The following is a 23,959-nucleotide window of genomic DNA, read 5'->3' on the forward strand; positions in this document are numbered from 1 at the left end:
GTTGTCAAAAGTAAAAATTTTGGATTTGATTATTCGAGTTTGAATTCACCGTGCATAATTACATGCGCGGGTCTTCAAGTCTCATTATGCGTGATTATCATGTTTAGGTTTTAGTCTAAATTGTGCTGGTTCTTAATTCATTTATATTGTAATATTTTAGTTCTATTTTATAATTATTCGAACAGTTTATTTATATTTTAATAGTTTGATATTTATAGCTACTCGGGCACATATTTACATTGTACTTGTAATACAAAATGTTCAAAAGAGATAGGTGAATTTTTTATTCAAAAATGTTTTTTTTCTCTTAATGATGTTGTTATGGAATTATTTTTCAGAATGCAAAATATGCTATTGAAAAATTTCACTGAAAAATAAAGATTTTAAAAATAATGACAATGTCTTTATTATTATGTCTAGTATATGTTTTTGGGTCCGGGTAATAATAATACATTAAGATTAGTATGTGATTGAGTAATGGCAAGATGATGTCATTGGAGTGAGATACCTAGTTAAACACATTGAGTGTATATTAGATAACCGTGTATCAGATCGACTCATCATGAGAATGCTCTTGGATTATTATGTGAAGGTCACAACAACTCTCACAGTGATAATAATGTATAAGATTTGGGAAAAAATATAGGTCCGAAAAATGGGCTTAGACAAAAAATAATGTCCGTTTTCTAAACAGACTAGGCCTTGGGTAGGATTTTTTTGCACAGGCCCGTCCTAACCCGAATCAGTTGTTTTGTTGTCATTTCATTATTATGTTGCTAATATTTTGTTGTTATTATTTGGATATTATATAACTCTTGTTTTATTGTTAATTTTGCTACAATATTTTAATGTTTTTAGTGTATTTGATTTATTATATTTTTAAATTTTTTTTATATATGGATAGGCAGGGTCGGGCTTGGGTTTAATATATAACATTTTTATTTATTTTGATTACATCTTTTTGACACAATACTTAAAACTAACCATAGCCCCTCCTCAACCCATAATAGGAGGATAATGCGCTTCAGCACACTCGAACCCACATCCTCTTGTTTTGGCAACAATGCCCATGCCAAACGAACTAAAATTCAATCTATCTTTCTATTAATATTTTATAACATACATTTTTGTTTTGTTTTGTAAAATCATTATAATATAAAACATTATATGTAAGTTTTCAAAATGAGTTGGGGCTAGGACTAAAAAAAAACATTTCGAAATCGAGATTGAAGTTCATGGCAATACTATGAGGACTTTGCTCGTTTTAGTTTGACCCGAATTCAAATTAAATAATAAAAATATTTTTAAAATATAATTTTTAATATTTCAAGATGTATGTAAATAAACATATATATATTTTAAATATTTACTAATGATCTAGTCCGATCTATGAATAATTTAAAGCAAAACAGATTTGAACATATATAAATAAAAAAAATTATCTTTATTATTTATTATACTATATAAATATTTAGGGTTTATAATTATTCTTTTCAACAATATCGTCCGAAGAAACACGGATCCAACCTCTTTGCTATCACTGTTCACAACTAACTCAAATTTAACAGAATCTAAGCTAAGTAAGCCGTTGATTTCGCCAATAAAATAAATAATATGAAATATGAAATAAATCCAGCAAGATAACAACCAAGAGTTTAAGTTGACCAAAAAATAATAGGATTTGACCAAGAGTTTTAGGGTGGCTTTTTTGTGAATAAGGGCACCCCTCCAGCTGGAAAACCCTTACCACAGACAACTTACAAGGTAAATTTTATTTCATGATTAGATTCCATTATTCCTTATGTTCCTCAAAAAGAAAAGATTGATTTTCTGCTGCACCTCTTCTTCTTAATTCAATTCAATTTAATCTATTATTTAATAAAAAGGTTGTGTTATGGGAAAATCATATTCTGCTTCTAGGTTTACTGTCTTCTTTCTGTGACTTGTCCAATCACTACACACACCTGTCATATTGCTGACTTCATCACCTCCATTCAATCCCCATCAATCACAAATTCAGAATGGGTAAATTCCACCCAAGGTCATTGAATTGATAGTAATTTTATATTTTAGTTACTTAACTTCAAAAAATTATAAAATGGTCATTTCGAAATTTTTTGTTTGAGTCGCTGGGTTGTTAAAATTGTTATTGTATGATTTTCTCTATTCGCACCATATACACCAATCGGAAACTCTCGTTCTCTTTTCTTATAGTTCAGATTTTTTTTGAAACATTTTTGAATGGTAGGAATCTATGAACTAAAATCTAAACAATTTTCTGTTTTAATCTTTGGCATAGAAAGTCAGATTCACTTAGATCTAAGACATGTTCTTCTACTTTGTCGATGGGTATTGATCTACTAAATCGATCGTTGAATCTTTACTTAGAGCTCACTAATTAAACTTGTTAAAGGAAATTTAACAATCCAATTACTTAAATAAAAACTTTAGAATAATTAAATGATTTTTTTAGAAGTCGATGAATATGAAATTGGGTTATGTTAAAAGGGAGGGTTTTGTGGGGGATGATTGATAATCAATGTGAATCAAATGATGAGCAAGGGCCAAGGGGATGGTCCATGGAAAATCATGTATAATTAAGAGCCATTTAGATCAAATTACATTATGTTATCAAGTATAAGATTTTATTATGAGTTATTATATGCTTGATTTAATGATTTTTGATTGAGTTGATTTTTTTATGAGAAAAAAATTAAACTTGTGATATTTAGATGTCAAAAAAATAAGTCATAACTGGAGTGATTTTTTTTTATACAATATCGAAATAAGAGAAATAAGGAGAGGAGTAATCTGATCTAAATGAATGTTCGATAAAAATTTTATCTATTACTTACTTTATTGAAGCAATCTTAATATTGCATATTTCTTTACCTCATTTTTAACTACTTTAGTTCATTTTCGTTAAATCAAAATATAATATAATAAATATTAATCATAAATTAACCTTTTTATTTATTTATTTTATATATTCTCACAAGCAACATTTAATTATATTTATTTATAAAATGAGTTTTGTCTATTATTAGTTAAAAACTTAACATTTTGTCTATTTATATTTTTTATATTTTCAGACTTAACTTTCACTCTCAATATAATTCAATAATAAAATTAGTAAATTGTAATTTTAAATAGTTTTATATTTTGTCGAATAAAAACTAAATCTTACATTATAGTTAAACGAATCAAACAAAATTAATCTACTAGTAAAAAACTTGATTTTTTAAATCTAATTTTCACTATTACTTCGATAATACGAAATCATATTTTTTAATTAATGTAATACAAATAATACCAACTACAATCATAGTGTTGTATTTTTACATTGTATTGATGTGATTTTTTAAAAATATTACTAAAAATTATGAAAAGAAATGAAGAGGGGGTTAGTTGGCAATGAGAGAGAAACAAGTGAGTAACAGCAAAGAGAAGACTGTCTTAGAATAGTTGGCAAAATGTGTCAGTAATGGGAAAAAAATAAATAAAGTAAAATGATCAAAGAAGGAAGCAAAGCTAGCTTGGCCTTGAAGAGAAGAACATCTCCAATGGCATCTAAGTTAAATATTGTTTAAATATTGGAAAAAGGGGAAAAAAAAACACTTATAAATAAATCAAAAGATAAAAAATTTAGCAAAGGCAAAAAAAGTAGCTTAGGCTCTGTAATAATTTAGGAACAAAGAGCAGTTGAGTGCAGTAGTTAGTATGTCTTTTAAAAACAAGCAAAGTTCCAATCTTTAATCTTTCTTACATCAAAACACACAGTCTCTCTTATATGCTTTCTCTCTCTCTAGCCTTATAGGTTCTCTTTATATATATATATATATATATTAAAGGTTGGAATTTGATGCTTTGTTTGGTACAAGTGCCAAGTTGGTGAATTTGGTTTCCCTCAGGTGGAATTTTAAGCTTAGCAAACATTTGATGCTTTTAGAGGTAACCATAAAAAATACCCAATTTAGGGGAACTATGAATTTAGACTCTGCCCCCCTCATTTCAGTTCTTGCATAATTCAAAGTTAGGGGAAAAAAATTGGATGCTTTGATAATAGTCTCTCAAAAAAGGGGTTTTTTTTCCCTTTTCTTTGTTATTGGAGAGTGTTTTAGGGTCTTGATTTACTTTGCTCTCATCATCTTTGTACTAGTTCTTGTAAAATTCATTCATTTATGATATTATCATCAAATTTAGAATCTGGGTTTCTTGTATTTTCTCATTTTTTTAGGTTGTTTTTACCTTAGTTTGATCTTCGTAAAGCATTGGTCTTTATCTAGGATCTGGTTTTTTAAAAATTCAATCTTTTTTTGTTTGTCTTACAGAAGAGTAGATTTTGATCCTTGGGGGGAACTTTTGAAAGAGAAGAGGTAAACAATTTAGTCCCTGTGAGATTCCATGGCTGATGCATTGGATTTGGTCCTTTTTTACTTTAACATCCTCTTAGTTCTATAAAGCTACCAACATTATATTTTGTTTTCCTTGGTCAAAGCAACTTGGTTCAGGTCTAGGTTAGCTTAGAATTTGCGGGTGTTGTTAGGGTTGGAACTTAGAGCTATGGCTAGTGATGGTAATGAGGATTTAGGGTTTAAACACCATAGCCTTATGAATACTAACAACCCTTTGTGTGACAAAGTTGATGGAATGGCATTGAGTTCGATGTATAATACCAAGTCTTCGAATTCATCGGATCCTTTCTTTGGTTCCGGTTGGGATCCGATCGTTTCGTTGAATCAAAGTGAAAGCCTTGGAGGTGGTTCTTCAATGGTTTCTCATAGTGGATTTGCCAATTCTCATTACCCTCTCCTAATGGAGAATCAGGGTATTTGTGGGACTTCCCATTTTTCCCAGTATCAATCCGATCCGAGTTTCGTTGAGTTGGTTCCGAAGATCCAAGGATTTGGTTGTGGGAATTTGTCGGAAATGGTTGGTCCGATGAGCTTACCACATTGTACCCAGGGTTATGCTATGAATCATGAGGGTGGCATTGAAAGGGCTTCGACAAATAGTACGCAATCTCGTGATGATCGTCAAATTTCAGAGGAGGGTGTTGTTGGTGCTTCACCGAATAGGAAGTGTCGAAAACGAGTTCATGAAGCAAACCAGGTATATTGTTTGATTGAATCGCAATAGTTTTGAAATTTTCTGAGCATGATTATAATCGACTTTGTTATTTGTATTAGAATGCTGATGAAGAGCTGAAAAAGGATCCTTCAGGAGAAAGCTGTGATGTTCAGAAAGAACATGATTCCAAGAAACAGAAAACCGAACAAAATGCAACTGCTAATTCACGCGGTAAACAAGTTGTGAAACAAGCTAAAGACAGTTCTCAAACCGGAGAAGCTCCTAAAGAAAATTACATCCATGTTAGAGCTCGAAGGGGCCAGGCTACAAACAGTCACAGCTTGGCAGAAAGGGTGACTTATTGTTTTCATATCGAATGTATGATATTTTTTTGTGTTTTTAGCTTCGTATTGAATCCAGAAATATTTCCGATTGTAGGTGAGAAGGGAAAAGATAAGTGAGAGGATGAAATTGCTTCAAGAACTTGTACCGGGATGCAATAAGGTAACTAGACCAATCATGGTTTCATAATAGACTCTTTACTTAAAATGATAACAATAGATTATTTGATTCGGTTTTGTTGTTTTAGATTACTGGGAAAGCTGTAATGCTTGATGAGATAATCAACTATGTCCAGTCACTGCAACAACAGGTTGAGGTACGAAGCCACGACCAGTTTTTTTTCGTTTTACAGTAATACAATTAAGGAACTATACAAAAACTTCGAATCTAGAAGTATAGTAGGGAAATTTGCTTCATTTGAATAATCGGACTGTCTTTCTTTCCTCGGTAAAATCCTTGGCTTAGGCCAGTAACTAACTACGAGCACCTCCCTTGGAAATGTTGTATTGCAGTTTTTTGCAGTATGATGTTTAGGACCGAATATTTCGATGATTTATTCCCTTTCTTCTTCTTTGTAGTTTTTGTCAATGAAACTTGCCACTGTCAACCCGGAGCTGAACATCGATTTAGAGAGAATTCTATCAAAAGAGGTAAGTTAATTCTTCGAATACAATTGAGAAATTATATATACCATCAATAATGATTATGAATCCTTACTCTCTCTCCTGTAATAGATTCTTCATTCGCGAGGCGGAAATGCAGCAGTTGTCGGGTTCAATCCCGGGATAAACTTGTCTCACCCTTTCTCCTCCGGTATCTTTCCCGGAACAATCTCGGGCATCCCAAACACAAATCCGCAATTCCCTCCCTTTCCACCTCAGGTAATCAATATAAGGATCAAAGTCATTTCCTTTCTCGCCTGTTCTTCATCGAAACATTTTTTATCCAAACGAATTCCGGTTTTCTTACAGACTGTACTAGACAATGAGCTTCAAAATCTTTTTCAAATGGGATTCGACTCAAGTTCAGCCATGGACAGTTTGGGACCAATTGGTATCTCATTCATTCAAGCATTGTAGTTATATTTTTGTTATATTGGTTTTCCATGTTTTTAACTTCAAGTTCGGATCATTTTCAGGTCGGTTAAAACCGGGGCTTTGATATATCGAAGAAGTTCAAATAAGAAAAAAAAGGCTTAATTCCTTCTAACCAAGCATTGAAATGTTTTCAAGTTGACTGCAGATTTTAAACTTATATGGGAAAAGCGAATTGAAGAACAAAAAAATTGTTCAGGTGTATAGGTGGGTTTTTTTTTTTTTTAACTGTTAAAAGTTATTTTCCTAATTTTTAGACAAGGGAAAGATGAAATGTCGGAATTACAGATGATGTATATCGGATGTTGGAATTTTTTTTGTTTTGGTAATTGGTATTTTGTAGGGGGTTTGATGGTTGTTTTTGAAAGCTTGGGTAATTGTTTTAAGAAAATTTTCTTGTAAACAAGTTCATTTTTCCTCTGCAAATTTTCTTGGTAACCAAACATGTTTTTGGTTAGTCCATTGGATAATGCTATGGTTGAATCTGATTACGAGAGACATGGATGGGACTTTAAATTTATCCAAAACTTAAAAGGCTCATTTCAGAACTCGCAATAATAATGAAAAAAAAGGGGTCTTCAACCAGTTCAGGGTATTTCGGAATGCTTGAATAGGGAACCAATAAGATTGAAGAATTTGTGTATAGTTGGACCCGATTCCATGACATATGGCATAAAAGTCATTTATGGGGAAGAATGTTATTACTTAAGCTCCATAAATGACCTGTATACCATAAGTCATAGGGTCGAGTTCAATCGTGGGCAAATTCTTCAATTTTCTTGGTTTTGTTTGTTTAGGCACTCTGAAGTGTTCTCAATCGAGGTCTATAGCCTTCAACAGTTCTCTAAGTTCAAGGTTTGATGTGTTTCAAGAGTTAGCTTTAGAATTTGAGACGCACAAGAAAATGATGTTCTTTTTAAAAAAATGAAGGATTTTAAAAGCCAAATTAATTTAAAAAATAATTTGGAAGCTATCAAAATAAAGTGTGATTCATTTTAAAAAAGAAAATCATGAATTAAAAAAGAAACTTGTTATCTTAGAAAACTCATTGTTATCTGATCAGTGACAAGTGATGAGTGATTGTTTTAGTTACACTTATCTGATCAGTGACAAGTGATGAGTGGTAGCTTTAGCTACACTTATCTGATCAGGGACAAGTGACAAGTGATAAATGTGACCCCTGTAAGACCATGGCAAGGCTATGGCTTCGGAAAGTGCTAAGTGATCATACGTAAGACCATAGTTATACTATGGCAAAGTGGAAGTGAAGTACTCAATTTTCCATAACCGTTTCCTAATTTGATTAAGGATGGTAAGTGACAAATAGGCCCAAAAGAATTATAATAAATGGATAAGTAGTAGTGAATTTATACCAGGATGATGAGTTGAGTTGATGTTGTTATTTAAGCTAAAGTAATATTTTCATTGCAAACTTAAGAATTTCATAAATGTGTTAATGAATGGTATAATCGATAAACGTTGAGTTAAATGGTAAATACGTATTAGTATTGAGCTTAATGATTTGAATTGTGAACATGAGAAATTTGTGAATTGTATGAAATGGAAATGAAACATTGAATTATTAAGACTTGTGAATTACATGAATATGTATCGGGTCTCGTAGGTCCTATTTATTATGAATATAATATTTTGAGGATATATTATGAAGAATTATAAAAGCATGTTAATAATTTGAAAGTTTTAATTTAGATGAAGTTTTATAACTTGGTTAAATACGTTTACAAGTGTATGTGTTCTAGTAATGCCTCGTACCCTATTCTGGTGTCGAATACGGGTAAAGGGTGTTACATTCGAACGGATTAAAATGTCATTTTCAAAGCAAAAATAAATTTTAAAGATTTTATATCAAACTTTGTTTATCCATGTAGATAAGGTATATTTTAGTATAAATTTATTGTTAATAGGTTATTTTATAATTTGTTTATAGATATATTCATATAGGTTGTATATACTTTCTTTCTTTTTTCTAATGTAAGCATGTTTGAAATATGAGATATGTGCTATATATGTTCTTAGCTAAGTGTATGTACAATTCAAGCATGTTAGTATCATGTCATTTGGCTGCTATCATGTTAGTATCATGTACAATTCAAGCAATCATTGTGATTTGAAAATCATACAAATGATATATTTTATAGCATTCTTTCGCGAAAGAATAGATAATTAGATACGGTGAGGATGTTGGTCTTGTGAACTTTTAAGATGCAAATGAATATAAAGTTTCGCTGAGTGGTGTAGAAAATTAACATAGTTATGTGGAAATTTGGGAATGAGATATAAGCCCATGATATTTAAGTCACCCATGATGGAAACTCGACTCAAGTCTTGAGTTCAATGAGACAAAATACATTATTAATATGTGACTGCTAGCACTATAAAATATTAAATAATATATCATCCAGGATGAAAAGTGCTAGGTATACGTAATGATAAATGGAAGGACGAGCATTATACTCTTAATAGACCCATAACATAAATATATTATAGTGCTATATTTATGGAAACACTCTCGATGGGATCTATCTATCTATGTGAGTGGAAGTGAAGCTGCTTCTAGGAGTTTAAGATTTCAAGATATCAATGAATTTAGATACGCTTCCACATATAATTTTATTCTTGATTTATTCTTTAATCATCTGACATGACAGATCTTAATTTATTAAATTTTATATTAGAATTTTACGATTATAACAAATCATCCTCTCCTTATCTATGTAATTCATGTATATATTATGGTTCATGAATTGTGGCTTAATCAAATCACAAACAGTGTTAGATAATCCTTTTAATCCATTTTTTGGTAATTGGATTTTGTATTGGCGTATTGCACTTTTAAGAGGAAGATTTAGGTTTAAACTTTAAAGATGATACTAATAAAAAAACAATTATAAATTTTAAAAAGGTTAATCTATATAGACAATAAAACGAATATATATGATAAAAACCCGAAAATTTTTAACGGTTTGAGTATTTTGGACTACACTTTAGTATTAAAAAATATGAATTAAATTGTTAAATTAATGTATAGACATGAACCTATATACAATTTGTCGTACAAGTGTTCGATGCCACTTGTTGCAGCCGTTGGGTGCATGCTGAAACTGGACCATGGATTTCAGATTTTTTTTCAGATTTCAGTTTCATTGAATTTAAAGCTCCCTTGAGAATGTAAAAACTGTAAATAAAAGACATTCCCCAATTGACTTTTTAGTCATAGTTCATGCACAAACTCCACCTTCATCTTATCTATCCTCGGAAACATGTTCTGTTTTCCCTTTGCTTTCAATTAACATCAATTCAATTTTCTTTGTTCTTTTGTCATTTTCTTGAGAAAACTCTCGGTGGGAAAATATATAATGGAAAAAGGAAAAACAACAATCCATGGGGGATCCCATCCTACATATCCTAGTGTGGTCCAGCTGCTTCCCAACCATAAATTCGGTGAGCCAGCTCTGAGTATGGGCTACGAACCCACGGTTCAATGACTAGGACACTGGTTGGACCCCATTTGCTTCCCACCTACCCAATTTACGTATTTTAGTGTCACCATCTCATTTAAGAGTTCGATTTTTGCTCAACTATTACCGTAAGTGACACCTTAATTTAAAAAAAAAAAAATCTTAAACCTACAATTTTCCTATCTCAATGGTACTTTGAGAAATGAAAACAAATTCATTTTTAAAGCTTATTTTAGATAAAAAAAAATTATCATGAAAATCCATGTATTAAAAGTCACATTACATTTTATCTTTTCACCCAAAAATAAATAAATTAATTCATATACATTACCTCAAAAAGTAAAGCGATCATTTCTATTAAAAATTTTATCTATTTATGCGGTTAAAAACAAGTGTGGCTAGCAAAATAACCAAACAATAACACATGATGTACCACCTGTTGAAATATAAAATCAATTTTAACAAAACAATTTATTTACTCTTTAATTTCACGTACAAAAATTAATTAATTAATTAATTTTTTAATAAAAGACATCTATCTTGGTACCTCTATGTTACCTCTATGTTACGTTCACCATTTTCCATGAAATCAAAAGGATTTTAAGGAATACATATATATATATATGTATATGTGTATGTGTATGTGTATATAAAAACAATGCACAATGCTTTGGAACTGTAATGGAATTCCTCGTTGATTTTTGAACAACAATTTTTTCTTACAAAAGAATCACAGACATGCTGAAAGAGTATTACCATTTTCAAGTGTACCTATATGTCCAAATTGAGTCCCATTGTTCTATCAATGCTAAAACACAATTTCTCCTTCGTATCAGGTGGACCCTAGAACCGAAATCTCGAGTATAGAAGACGATGAACACTGCTCTCAGCCAACCCTCTCCGCCCGAAGTTTTCATTTGGTAACCACCCGAGTTCGAGTCCGCCTATATTTACATCGACCACACTTCTTATAAAACCTGCTCACCAATTAAGTCTAGACCAACAAGAAGGAAAGATATCCCTTGAAATAGCAAGAAATAAAAATGGATACCCTGTGCTGATAAAAGACTCCTAGCTGAAGCTGTTAATAGAAGGAATGCTAAAGCTAGTTCCTTTGTGTACATCCTATTATGCTTCTTTTGCCTACTCTTTTGTTCTCGAAGAATATCGGTTTTTGTTTCGTCAAGATTGGGTTCGGATTCCCCGCGCTGTTGTTTTGTTTCTTTCTCGACCAAGGATACAAGATCACCCTCGGATGATCGACCTGATTTCTTCGTAACAACCCATTCGTATGCGCTACCAAGTTGGAAAAGACCGGAGATCATGGCGTTGAACTTGGTCACTGACATGGTGTTCTCGAAAAGAAGGTAAGGAACAATGAATGGGAATGATTTCGGGGTTGGAAGGATGTTTAGGAACGACATTGTAGCAGGGATATAACAGACTACCCATGCCGGAAGCTCGGCCTCGGGAATGAACATTGTCATGGGGAGAATTATGCAGAAAAGAGTGAACGAATAAAACGGTAGGATCAGCTTTCGAAGCAAAAAGAACAGAAAGATCATATTGAATTTCTTCCACATACTGATCTGCATCGATCGAAATACATAACAAGAACAATAAGAATCGATCAAGAATTACGGGTTTTAAAAGTGTTTCAAAAAAGCATTCACCTTAGCACGAATAATATCCGGCAAACAAAGACGAAACAACTGCATCGGTCCTGAATGCCATCTATGTTGTTGTTTCCTATAAGCTTCATAAGATTCGGGAAGCTCACATTGACACTGAAACAGATAACAAACCCCGGAAAAACATTACAAAATGAATGGCAGCTAAATTCAACTACCAATAACTAAACTTGAGCTATACCTCGACATCATTGATGAAAACGAATTTCCATCCAAGAAGATGAGCACGGACCGCGATATCCATGTCCTCAACGGTTGTTCTTTCCAACCAACCACCGGATTCCTCCAACGCCTTAATCCTCCAAACCCCGGCAGTACCATTAAACCCGAAGAAATTTATGAAAACACCATTCACTTGTTGTTCTACCTCAAAGTGAAATGACAAATTAACATTTTGCAATCTAGTTAGTAAATTCTCATCTTTATTAACAAAGGACCACCTTGCTTGAACCAGCCCTACATCCTCATTATCCTGTAAGAATTACGACAACAACAAAAAAAAACACAACTAATTTCACTGCCAATTAATTCTAAAACATGCACGATACATCAAGGAAAACAGTTACCTTAAAATGGGGAATGGTTCGTTTTAAAAAATCGGGTGCCGGTTGGAAATCGGCGTCGAAAATGGCAACGAATTCGTATTCTTTAACGTAACTATAACTCATGCCGGACTTAAGATTACCAGCTTTATAACCATCTCTGATCACACGGTGGCGATATACAATCCGGGCACCTTCTTGTTGCCATTTATGTACTTCTTCTTTAATAAGCAGCTGTGTTGTTGGCTCATCAGAATCATCCAATATTTGTATCAAAATCTTCGATTTTGGCCAATCTAAATTACAGACTGCAGCTATTGATTGTTGATAAACCTGCAAAAATACAAAAAAAAAAAAAAGGAGCAAAATTTAAGCATGGATTTATCATAAAATGATTAAAAAAGGGTCTTTTGTGTGTGTTTTTTCTGGGTTTTAATTTTTATTACCTCTTTTTCGTTGCACATAGGGATTTGAACGAGGACCATTGGGAAGAAACCATTTTCTTCGAGGTCAACAATGGCGTCTTGTTTAGGGATTGGTTTGATTTTCTTGAACCGGATCCAAAAGCAACCCAAACAGAGTACAAGCCGGTCCAAGCTTTGTACAATGAAGAGGATGATACAGACATTAGCGAGGAATTGAAGAGGTGGAGCTAAATACCCGACCCGAATCAAAACCCAACGAGTATACAACCCGTCGAACAAATCCCTAACACCGAACGGCGCCGTGAAAATGTACTGTAATTGGAGTTTCGGGGCACCGAAATGCCAACCTTTGAAATACGCGGCGATTTCGAAACCGAGTAATAACAAGGATAACCAAAGGAACGCTTTGATGCAGTTATAGAACCGGGTTTTAACAGTTTTGTTTTCGGTCGAGGGAGTGCTGTCGTTGTTGTCGGTTTGACCGGAGATGACTCGGCGACGTATGGTTGAACCGAGACTGAACAATGTGGAAGCAACGGAGGTTAAACAACCGGCGGCACGGTGAGCTTTCAAGAGGAGTACCCAAGTGAGTTGCTTCGCGTTTTTGCCACGCGCTTTCTCTTGCGTGACCGTCGACGTTTGAAAATCGGATTCCGATGGAGCTTCAAGTTCAACCATTGACCAGTTTGGGTTCTCCATTGTGACGACGACCGGAGTTCCTTTATGACTTCCTTTTCCCCACCAATTAAACGACGGCAGCGCCATTGTTGTGTTTGAAGCTTTTCTCTTGGGTTAACCGTTAATGCTGTAATAAGAAAAAAAGAACTAACAAATTAACACCATTGTTGAAATATGAAGAAAAACAAAGCTTCCCTTTAATGGCGAATCGAAATTTACACCAAATATTAAAAATCTAAACTTTGGGTTTTGAAGATGAAGCTTTCACAGTTTAAAAAAAAAAAAAAAAAAAAGGAAGTTCCACAAAAAGCTCTTCCTATTCAATTACAGCTTGCAAAAAAGGACATGGCTTTAAAAACCCAAAAAGAAATGGAAAGAAAAAAAGATGGTAACAGCTCAACAGGTCTTTGATTTTGATATTATGTAAAAGAAAATGAATTGTTTTTTAAATTATTATGTTTTGGGAGAAAAAAAAATCGAATTTTTACATACTTTTTTTTTATGACAGACAGAAAACACGACAGTGTGCTGTCTTTCAAAATCAAAGGATTCAAAAAGACAAAACAAAAACAATTCCTTTTACCAAATCTTAATTAATTTAACACAACTGATTTTGTTAATGCATGTTTTCTTTTGTTAAACTTGATATTTTCTCCATATTTTGTAAAAGTTACGAATTTAGTTTTTATATTTTTAGCTCTCGTACATTTTGAATTTTTTTAATTTAAGTTCTTATACTTTTTTTATTTTTAAATTTAATCCTAACTCAACTATTTGGAAGTTGCTCACGTAAAGGTTAAATCTTTCAAAATGATTAAATAAGGACTTAGCCCAATTTGTGGAAAAAGCTAGGTAAATGCTTACGTGTTTAGAATAAAACACATAACATCTGAATCAGATATCGTGTGGAAAAAGAAAAACTGTCAAAACATAATCTGAAACATGATATATGACATTTGAAAAGCCCTTATTTGAACACTTTTGAAAAGGTTTGACCCTTATTTGAGTACTTTTATCAAGTTTACCCACTTATATGACTATTTTGAAAGGTTTTATCCTTATGTGAGCAACCCCTAAAAGGTTAAGCCCCAATTTGAGCATTTATTCTTAAATTTGTTTGGTTAAAGTCAATTACCAGTCCTACGCTATGTGTACTGTTGTAGATTTAGCATATCTTCTCCAAATGTATCATCCTAAGTTCCTAGTTTTTTTCAAATTTTGAAATTCTAATATTGACGCAAATAACAGTCATTAATCCATTAACTGGATTTTTAGTGAGTACTATGTGAAAATAATAGATTGACATAGCATTAGACATACGATAATATGTTTGTCTCATTAAATTTCAAAATAACACAATTTAATGAATTTAACAACTACTATTTCATAAAGACTCAAATTTTAAAATTTAAAAGTACAAGGATTAATAGCATAATTTAACCATTTATTGTTGATAGTTACAATGAAAAATTTCACGAAACAAGGACCTTTAGATTTCCGATGAGGACCGTTTTTTCTTTCCAAATTTTTTTCAACTAATGCTTTTAAACTGTAATAATAAATCAAACAACTTATCTAGAAACCCTAACCCTAAAAATTTATTAATAAAATCGAAATCATTGGGTAATTTATTTTACAGTGAGATTTAAAAAAAAACAAAAGGAAACAAATTATGTTACTGAAATTGTAAAAAAAATTTGTGGTACTAAAAGGAAAAAAAATCTAATTTAGTTTTTCAAAGAAAATTAATGATTCCTAAGTGTCCGTACGGTTGGGATAACTAGATTAATTGTGGGTAATTTATAATTCGCACCTTAATCAATTTTGGTTATTCAGAAATCATTCAAGCATTAAATCTCTAATGATGGCTGATTGTATACGTCAAATTATATTCATATCATTTTACATTTTCATATTAGCCACCTAACGTGTAAATCGTTTTCATTTTAGTCGTTAAAACAAATGTTTTTGAAGTCGGCATAATTTGGTTATCGTACTTTTAAGTTCACACAAATTGGATTTAATATCATTAGTAAATATTTCAATTAAAATGTCGAGGCAACATTATTATTCAAAGTACACATTTTAACTTATCATATTAAGATAATTTTTTTAATGTTAAAAAGTGCTTTTAAGAAAAGTTCTTGTCGGCTTTTTAATTGAACTAGTTGAGGATGATAATTATTTGGAAGGACTAATGTCATCAAAAAGCAGATAAAATAAAATATAAAGATCAAATCTCAAATGTAATCGTAATAGATGGATCAAAATTGCAATTTAACCATTACAAAATAATGACGAAAGAGAGCAGTGACATGTGTCATGTAGCCATCCTTTTATACAACATTAGGTATAGATAGTCAAAATACTCGATCCTAACGTTTAATAAGCCACCGACAGTTTTATTGATAAATTATTTTAATTAATAAATTCAGTAAAACGTTATTATTAATAGGAATCATGAACAACAGTAATATAAAGACACGATATATAGTATAAATAATAAATAAATCACTATAAATTAATACACAAATATCATACCTATGAAGTAATCTAAAACAAATTGTTGAAATTTGTATCCTAACCTCGAAATCATCAAATCAACTTGACGATGAGCATTGATCAGTTAAAAATAGATTGTCAAAAGCTTCCAAAAGACCCATCACATCAATAATGTACAAAAGGCTAAGTCTCAGGTAGCGTATCATTCTCCTCATCACCTTGAATCTATCACCATAACTATAATTTATCATGATAAAGCTCTTCAAGATGATTCATAATAGATCTGGTGATACATTTATATTGATAAATCTCATGTTGAAAAATATTGACATTACATGTTATTATTATTTAGTATCATAATAGGTTAGCCCAAATTAAAAGTGAGTTAATTTGGTTAAGGTTTATTGGGCTTTAATTATTAAATAAAGTATGGGTCAAATATACGTAGATACTTTAGTAACTCATTTTTGATTGATGATGGACTGATTAGAAATTAGAGCTGCATAAGTTAACTTTTATAATATCTCAACTTTAGAAAAGAGATAGTCACTTCCTCTATATTACTTGTGTGCTAATTGGGAATATCAAAACCTCAAAATTCGTATATTTCAAGAAACTAATAAATTCAAGTACGCTTCTGCATCTAGTTTTGTTCTTGATGATTTGACATGATAGATCTTAGTTTAATGCTTTAAGTTTATATCAGATTTTGTTTTACAGTTCTACCATCTCACATATACGCCAAAAAGTAAAAATAAAATCACTTCTGTTTTATTTACGTGTTTAAATTTTATTTTACTCATAATTTAATTTTTTTATTATTAATAATTAATTTCAAATAATTTATTTAACTATTTATTGTATTTTTAAAATATAAATTTATATTTTAAATACGTAACACATTTCAAAATTTACAATTTTTATTTATTTAAAAAACTCACGAGAGTCTTGTGGGGATTAGGTCAGCGGTCCGGTCCGAACCATAAGGATAGGGGTGAAATTGGAAATTTAATGTTAATCGGCGTGGTAGAAAGGGAATTTTTGGAATACTTTATGTTTGTTGGGTTGGATTCATACTGAGCCGTTGAACTTGTGACACGTGTGAGTAAGACCGTGATGAGAGAAGAAGACACGTGACACTGATGAGTGACGGTGCTGACTGCTGACCATGCATACTGTGACTTCACTTTCAACGAATTTTTATTTATTCTTTAATATTAAATACATATTTTTATATGAACATGTGTATATATATATTTAAAAAAATAAATATTGTCATTTTTAAAAAATATATAAATATTAATTTTGACTCCATTAAGATTTTATTGAACCATCAAACATTGCATTCGCATAAGGTTTAAAATTACATTATTTAATCTTAATTTAACTGGAATAAATATTATTATTAATATAGGAAGATATGAGTTCGAATACTTTGAAACGTAAGAGTGAACAAAACTCAATTCGATTTAAAAAATAAATTTTAAATTAACTAAATCGAATTTTAAATTTATTTGATGTAGTTAATATTTTCTATCAAAATTTTCATCCATTAACATACAACATGTCATGCTGTTTTACTTGGTATCAAAAGCAAAGGTATAGGGAGTAGATAGTGACTTTAACCCTAAAAATTGGTAGATTTTTATTTAGTTTTTAAAATTTTATGAAATTATATGTTAGTGTACAATGGTAAAATTGTAGTTTGATTTCGTAAAAAAATTGTAACTCTTCTCTAGCTCCTCTTAAAACAATTTTTTGAGTTCACTCTAGACCTGATCATGGGTCGAGTCAAGCTAGGCTCAGGCCAGGCTAGTGCAAGATTTTAGGCCCGTTTTTTAGGCGCTTGAGCCAGAAAATGGGTCTAAAATTTTATCCAAATCTGGCCTAGATAAAAAATGTTTATATAAAATAAATTTAAAAAATATGATACATCAAATACACTAAAAACATTAAAATAAATGTTTCCCAACAAAATAAAAATGAATAAAAAAGTTTTTCTATTTAAATAACACTAAGATAGTTGCAACTTAGCAAACAAATGCCTCTAAAATGGTAGCAAAATTAATAACAAAATAAGAGTTTTACAATATCCAAACAATAATAACAAAATCCTAGCAATATAATAGTAAAATGATAGCAAAAAAAAATCAAAATGACAACAAACAAGCCTTATTTTTTATCCAATCTCACTTTTCGAATCTATACTTTTACCCAAACGTCCCCACTTTTTAGACGGACCCAAGTGAGTGACCCAACACATTATCAGATCTGATTGACTCTTGCTTGGTATGCTTTTAATATTTAATTAAAAACTTTATTAAAGCACAGAGATTGTTAACATATTTTGACAGCCAATTATCTTCTAAAATGTTTTATAAGAAAATAAAGAAAATATATAATGACTTGTTTAGCTCCCACGATTATTTTAGCTTATTCGGTTAATTTTCGCCTCCTTTAATCTTTATTTTGCATTTTATTAAATTACATAAAAATAAATGAAAAGTTAATAAACATGAATTTACTTATGTGGACATACATGTGGATTGTCACGAGAATACTAAATCACCAATTAATTAAATTTAAAGAAAACCTCAAAATAAAGGAAGTTATTAAAATTATTTAAAAGTTTTGTAAAAATATAAAAATATTATAATTTTTTAAGTAAAGAAATATTAAAAGTTAGTTGATTACTCTATATCCGTAAAGTCAACTGTTGTTAAGTTTTTCGATTATTTTGGAGTGATTTATAAAAAAATATATAAATTCAAAGATTAAAATAAAATAGAAAATTAAATTAAATTGAGGTATAAAATATTTTTATAAGATTAAAAGAATAAATAAGAGAAAAAGGAAATCAAAATTAAAAAAAATAAAAATGAGAAAATAATCAAGGAAGGTCATGGATGACAACTGTCCATGTAATTATGTGCTTATTATAAAAACAACTAAACATTGTACTATAGATTAATATTAATATTATAGTTTAAGAAATAAAAAAATTGCAAAACATGTTGGACTCTAGCATTTGTATTATATAATCATAAATCATGAGGGTTAGTTGAGACTTGAGAGTAAAGAGCATTGATCATAAACATAATTAATTAATCACCGTTATATATAATAAATACTTAATTTAAATGGATATGATTGATTGAATATCATGAGTTAAATAATGGGCATACACGTTGATTGAGTATTAGTTCGATTAATATGAGCATTGTTATCAATGTAGGAAGACGTGAATTTGAGTACGCTGAAGCATGTTATCCTCCTATTTATGAGTTTTGAGAGGTTATAGATAATTTTAAACATTATATAAATAAACAGATATTATCAAAATAATGTGCTTTGTGTTGGCCTTCAGACAATACCGACACTCAAACTTTTTCTAAGAATCTTTTTAATGTTAAATGTGATCAAAAATATTTATAGGTAAAACACTTTCTATGTATAAAATTGAAATTCAAAGTGGATTGGTCAATTCATCAAAACAAGAAAATTGTAATGGGATATTGACCCCACTTTATATATATATATATAATTTTATATTGTTTCATATATATTTTTAGTAATAATTTGATTTTAAATTTATTAATATATTTGTATTTGTTGTATATGTGAAATTTTGAATCGATTTAATATATTATTATATCGATTTAAATATTATATATATTAATATTTATTGAATGATTGAATTTTTTATGTAAAATAGATAGTTAAAATATTTAATTTACATCAAGCTTAACATGCATCGTTCACATGAATGAAATATGAAATATGACGGTTGAATCTTTAAAATATTAATCGTATAAAAACATATGAAAAGACTCTGCAAGTGGATCCATCCAAATATAGGGAGGATAGGTTTGATTGACTTTAGTATATGTTTAAAAAAAAATGGTTTTGTCAAAGTTGTTGAAATTTATTTAGATGAGCTGGTGAAATTAGTTAGACCAGGAATCGATTGATACACCAAGCCATAATAAGGAAAAGAATTGATTGATCTTGATTCAATATGTCTCGAGACAATCAAATCAGTTTGATTTGGTAGTCGAACATGATTTTTTTTCAAAATTTAATGATTTATTTAATTAATCTTGAATCAATGGCCAGATCAATTGAATTAAAAAACGATAATCTGATTGGTTCAATCATCGATTAGATTCCAAAACATTAAATTTTGTTGTATTGTTTTTATGAGTTTATATTTTACATATATATATACCACTTTATCATCAACAAAATATTATTAAAAGTAGTGCAAATAAAAAGAAGGAAAGGAAGATGAATGACACCATATGGTATCTTTAGTTTTATTATTTCTTATTAAATTAACATTAAAATTTCAATATTTAATTTTTTTTCGAAATATTTATTGAATTATTAAAATTTTAACCCTAGTACACATTTTTAGAAAAGTTTTTTAAATGTTAAATAAAAATTTTAAAATTTATTCATGTCAACAGTGAAGTTACATGTGAATTATTACGGTGATGCCATTAAATTTTCAATAATTTATCAAGTTTTTTTTGTCTAAAAAAGTAATTTAATTAAAATTTAAAAGTTTAAGATTGTGTTTTTTGGTATGTTTGTGTAAAATAAGAAGTGATTAAAGTAAAACTACTTTATTGGGCAAGACCACAATAGAGGTGTTTATGAGTCAGGTCGGGTTTGAATTGAATTTAAATATGATATTAATATACTTTATGTTTACCTGAGTCCAACTCAACTCAAAATATAAGTCCAAAATTTTGTATAAGTCTGCCTATATTTGTAAATAGTTAACTCAAGCTCATTTTAAATCCGTCCATATTATTTTTTAAATAATAAAATATATTATTTTTTAATTTAATATTTGTATATATTTTTATTAAAATTTTATATATTGTCATCTTAATATTTTCTTACATTATAATAATATTATATATTATTATAAATTTAATTTATGTATTATAAATTATGTAATATATAAAATAATATAATATAAAATATTACAAACTTGAAAAAGTCAATCTGAACTCAAGTTTTGAATATTTAAATTTAAACTCGACTCATGTTTTAAATACAATTAATTTTTTATCTAAATTTATTTTTAAAAATAATATTTTTACTTAACCTAATGATTTTGTTGATGGCTATTTATGGTAGAACTGTAGCCGACAAACCATGTGTAAGATACTGCTTTTCACTGAAAAAGCCAATTTCTTTTAATTTCTCTTATTGTCAATCTATTTTCAATTCCGAAAAATAAAAATAAAATTCGTGACGTAAACTCCGATCAATCTGCCCTGACATCCGATATTGATATTTTAAAATTTTAGGGTGAGTTTGGATGGGCAGTGCGTTTATCTGCGATTAGTGTAAAAACAGTGGTGGCGGTGATATTAGATACTGTAGTGATACTGTAGCGTGAAACAAAAAGTAAGCTAAACGCACCGCACCACACCCAATCGCCCATCCAAACCCACCCTTAGTTGCAATTTTATTTTTAAAAATAATAAAATTACAGTGTTTAGAAAACTAGCTAAATATGAAGGAAAGAAAATATTAATTGGTAAAATAGGCAAACTTTTTTTAAATTTGAAAAAAAATAAGTCTTTTTTGAGAAAGAATATAAAAACACGTCCAGTTAGGTGAATTTTTCACTAATATATTAGGAAAAATGTGCCCAGACAAACACATTTCTAATAAGTAAAAAAAAATGACGCGTTTGTCTGTCAATTGTGCAGAAAGTGCGTTCAAGTATACGCACTTTCACCCACTCTCTAAAAATAATCTATTTTTTTAAATTTTATTTTAAAAAATCAACTTTTTTTTTCAGTATATTCAACTAATTTTACCCGAAAAACGAACACTTGCATCATAATCATATATATATATATATACACATATAAATTGGATTTTATGAATGGATGCATTTGATGTATAGTGGGATCGTATCACTCTAACATCAAACACAGAGTTTGTAGTTGAAATGTCAATTATCAGTGCTGATGGATACCCCCAATATTAAATTCCCAGTTTTTAAGAAACCTATATATAAAAGCAATTAGAAGGGCCATGGATCAAGGCAGTCTAGGAAAGAACCAAAAACCCTCGCATGTGTTGGGTTGCTATTAGTGGGTAAGAGTAAATGATGAGAGTAGGGATTAAAAAGAATAAATATTCTAGTCGTGGATCTAGAAATATGATTTAGGAGATAAGGATAAGGTTAAAAATATTTTTCTGGGAGGAGGGAGGCGGAGTTAAATTATATATTTTTACGATAATAAAAATACAATTTTTTTATTTTAATAGTCTATATATTTATAATTTTTAAGATAATAAAAATACTAGACTTGCCCCTAGTCTTGAGTAAGATAGTAAGAGAGGGGATAAGGGTTACTTGGAGTTTAACTTCGTTCCTGGATCCATATATATATTATTCCTTATCTCAATATGTTATGTGTCGAGTCGTTATTAGTGGGTTAAGAATAAGTGATCAAGTAAGTTGACATCGTATATTTAAATAGAGTGGAGCTATGACTTGTCTTAAGTCAATTCAAATGAAACGTAATAATTGAGATCTAATATATTGATTAATGAGTGGGCCAACTTGTCGAGCAAGTGATAAATTGACCGAGTGATTCTTACTAGAAATTCCTCTAAAGGACTTATCAGAGTAGTTAACGATGGGGGTGTCTCGCTCTCAGCAGACCCTTGGGAGTGCACACATCCATGCAGCCATCTGATGAGATTTTACTGCTTCTACATGATGATGGTGCTCTTGTAACCTCGACTAGTGTCTCTATTTTAATAAAAGAAATAGTAATAAACTTTTATTTATTTTAAAATTAATTTTCAATTTTTATAATACAAACTATTATATTTGATTATTTTTAAAAAAATATTATACATTAACATCCATTCAATCTAAACCATTATCGATGATAACCGATAAGGACGAACAAAGGAGCTTTGATTTTAAAAATTTAGAGACAAAAATAACGATTCATTATTAAATTATTAGTAACTCAACTTTAAAAAGTTATAAAATTATTATTAAACTATTTGAAAGTTTTCATTTAAGTTATTAAGTAGTTAAAATCGTTATTATATGGCCTTATCCGTTTGCACCGCATGATGCACCAATCTAAAGTTATTCTTCTCATTTTCTTCTATAGTTCAGTTTTTCTTCATGTAACAACTTTAAATGTCATGAATCCACAAACTAAAATCCAAACAGTTATCTTCTCAAATCTTCAACACTGACCATCAGATCGACTTGGATCTAAGATATGTTCGTCTACTCATCAATGGGTACTGATTCACTGTACCAATAATTGATTTGTAGTTTGGAGCTCGTTAACCAGATTTAAAAAAAAACTTAACAACACGATGAATTGAATAAAAACTTCTGAATAGTTAAATAATTATTTTGTAATTTTTTTAAAATTAAGTGATCAAAATATAAAATTATTGATATTTAAAGTTATTAAATAAATCGATTTTGAGAAAAATAAAATTAAACAGTATTATTACATCATAGAAAGAACAAAAGATGTTAAATTATTAAAAGATACGTGGCCTTGGCTTAGCTGAACACAAAGCAAAGGGGGAATCCCTTGTTGTCAAAATTAGTCTTATTTTTTGCGTCCCAAATTTCACTTCACTAATTTTTTAATAATGTTGGTCTCAAGTTTTTTGTTTTTGTACTTTTCTTATCTTTATCTGATTTATGGTTTATGTTCGAAATTTGTAATATTTCTTTTAATAAAATGATTTTTAAAATTTGAACGTGTATTTTTTTCTCTTTAAAATACGATATATTTTATTATTGTATTCAACATTTGATAAAAAGAGATCAAACAAACTTATAAATTAAACAGAAAAAAAAAACCCTAACCGCAACCGTGGCAATGATCAAAAGTTTAAGTTAATGCTCATTTGCAAGCTCAACCATCAGAATTGTGATGCATTGATAATACTTAAATAAGATAAGTAAGATTCTCGATATTTATCATTTAATATAGAAAATATTAAGTTAATTTTATTTTATTAAAATTTAAAATAAATTATGATTTAAAAAATGAAATATTCAAATTATCATATTTATCTTTCATCTAAAACTATTTAAAATAATATAAAATATTA

The 23,959-nt window shown here is 29.8% G+C and overlaps 2 protein-coding genes across 3 annotated transcripts; one reads left to right on the plus strand and one right to left on the minus strand.

The window, feature by feature from the left end:
- The first annotated feature begins 3,507 nt into the window (after nucleotides 1-3,507).
- LOC105773737 (transcription factor bHLH74) lies at nucleotides 3,508-6,976 on the plus strand. 2 transcript variants are annotated; one of them, XM_012595836.2, is made up of 9 exons: nucleotides 3,508-3,951; nucleotides 4,332-5,112; nucleotides 5,190-5,423; nucleotides 5,509-5,574; nucleotides 5,660-5,728; nucleotides 5,991-6,062; nucleotides 6,147-6,293; nucleotides 6,384-6,465; nucleotides 6,551-6,976. In XM_012595836.2, the coding sequence occupies exons 2-9, from the start codon at nucleotides 4,564-4,566 to the stop codon at nucleotides 6,571-6,573; spliced, it is 1,242 nt and encodes a 413-aa protein (XP_012451290.1). In that variant the 5' UTR covers nucleotides 3,508-3,951; nucleotides 4,332-4,563; the 3' UTR covers nucleotides 6,574-6,976. The 2 variants fall into 2 exon arrangements, with proteins under 2 accessions (XP_012451290.1, XP_012451289.1); XM_012595835.2 differs by having other exon boundaries at nucleotides 3,508-5,112.
- Nucleotides 6,977-10,654: 3,678 nt separating this feature from the next.
- LOC105773425 (probable xyloglucan glycosyltransferase 12) lies at nucleotides 10,655-13,617 on the minus strand. The gene is made up of 5 exons (XM_012595331.2): nucleotides 12,665-13,617; nucleotides 12,243-12,551; nucleotides 11,858-12,148; nucleotides 11,659-11,772; nucleotides 10,655-11,574 (listed from the first exon to the last, which is right to left on the minus strand). The coding sequence occupies exons 1-5, from the start codon at nucleotides 13,406-13,408 to the stop codon at nucleotides 10,954-10,956; spliced, it is 2,079 nt and encodes a 692-aa protein (XP_012450785.1). The 5' UTR covers nucleotides 13,409-13,617; the 3' UTR covers nucleotides 10,655-10,953.
- Nucleotides 13,618-23,959: the final 10,342 nt, after the last annotated feature.

The sequence above is a fragment of the Gossypium raimondii genome, chromosome 6 (assembly GCF_025698545.1).
Source record: "Gossypium raimondii isolate GPD5lz chromosome 6, ASM2569854v1, whole genome shotgun sequence".
NCBI lineage: Eukaryota > Viridiplantae > Streptophyta > Magnoliopsida > Malvales > Malvaceae > Gossypium > Gossypium raimondii.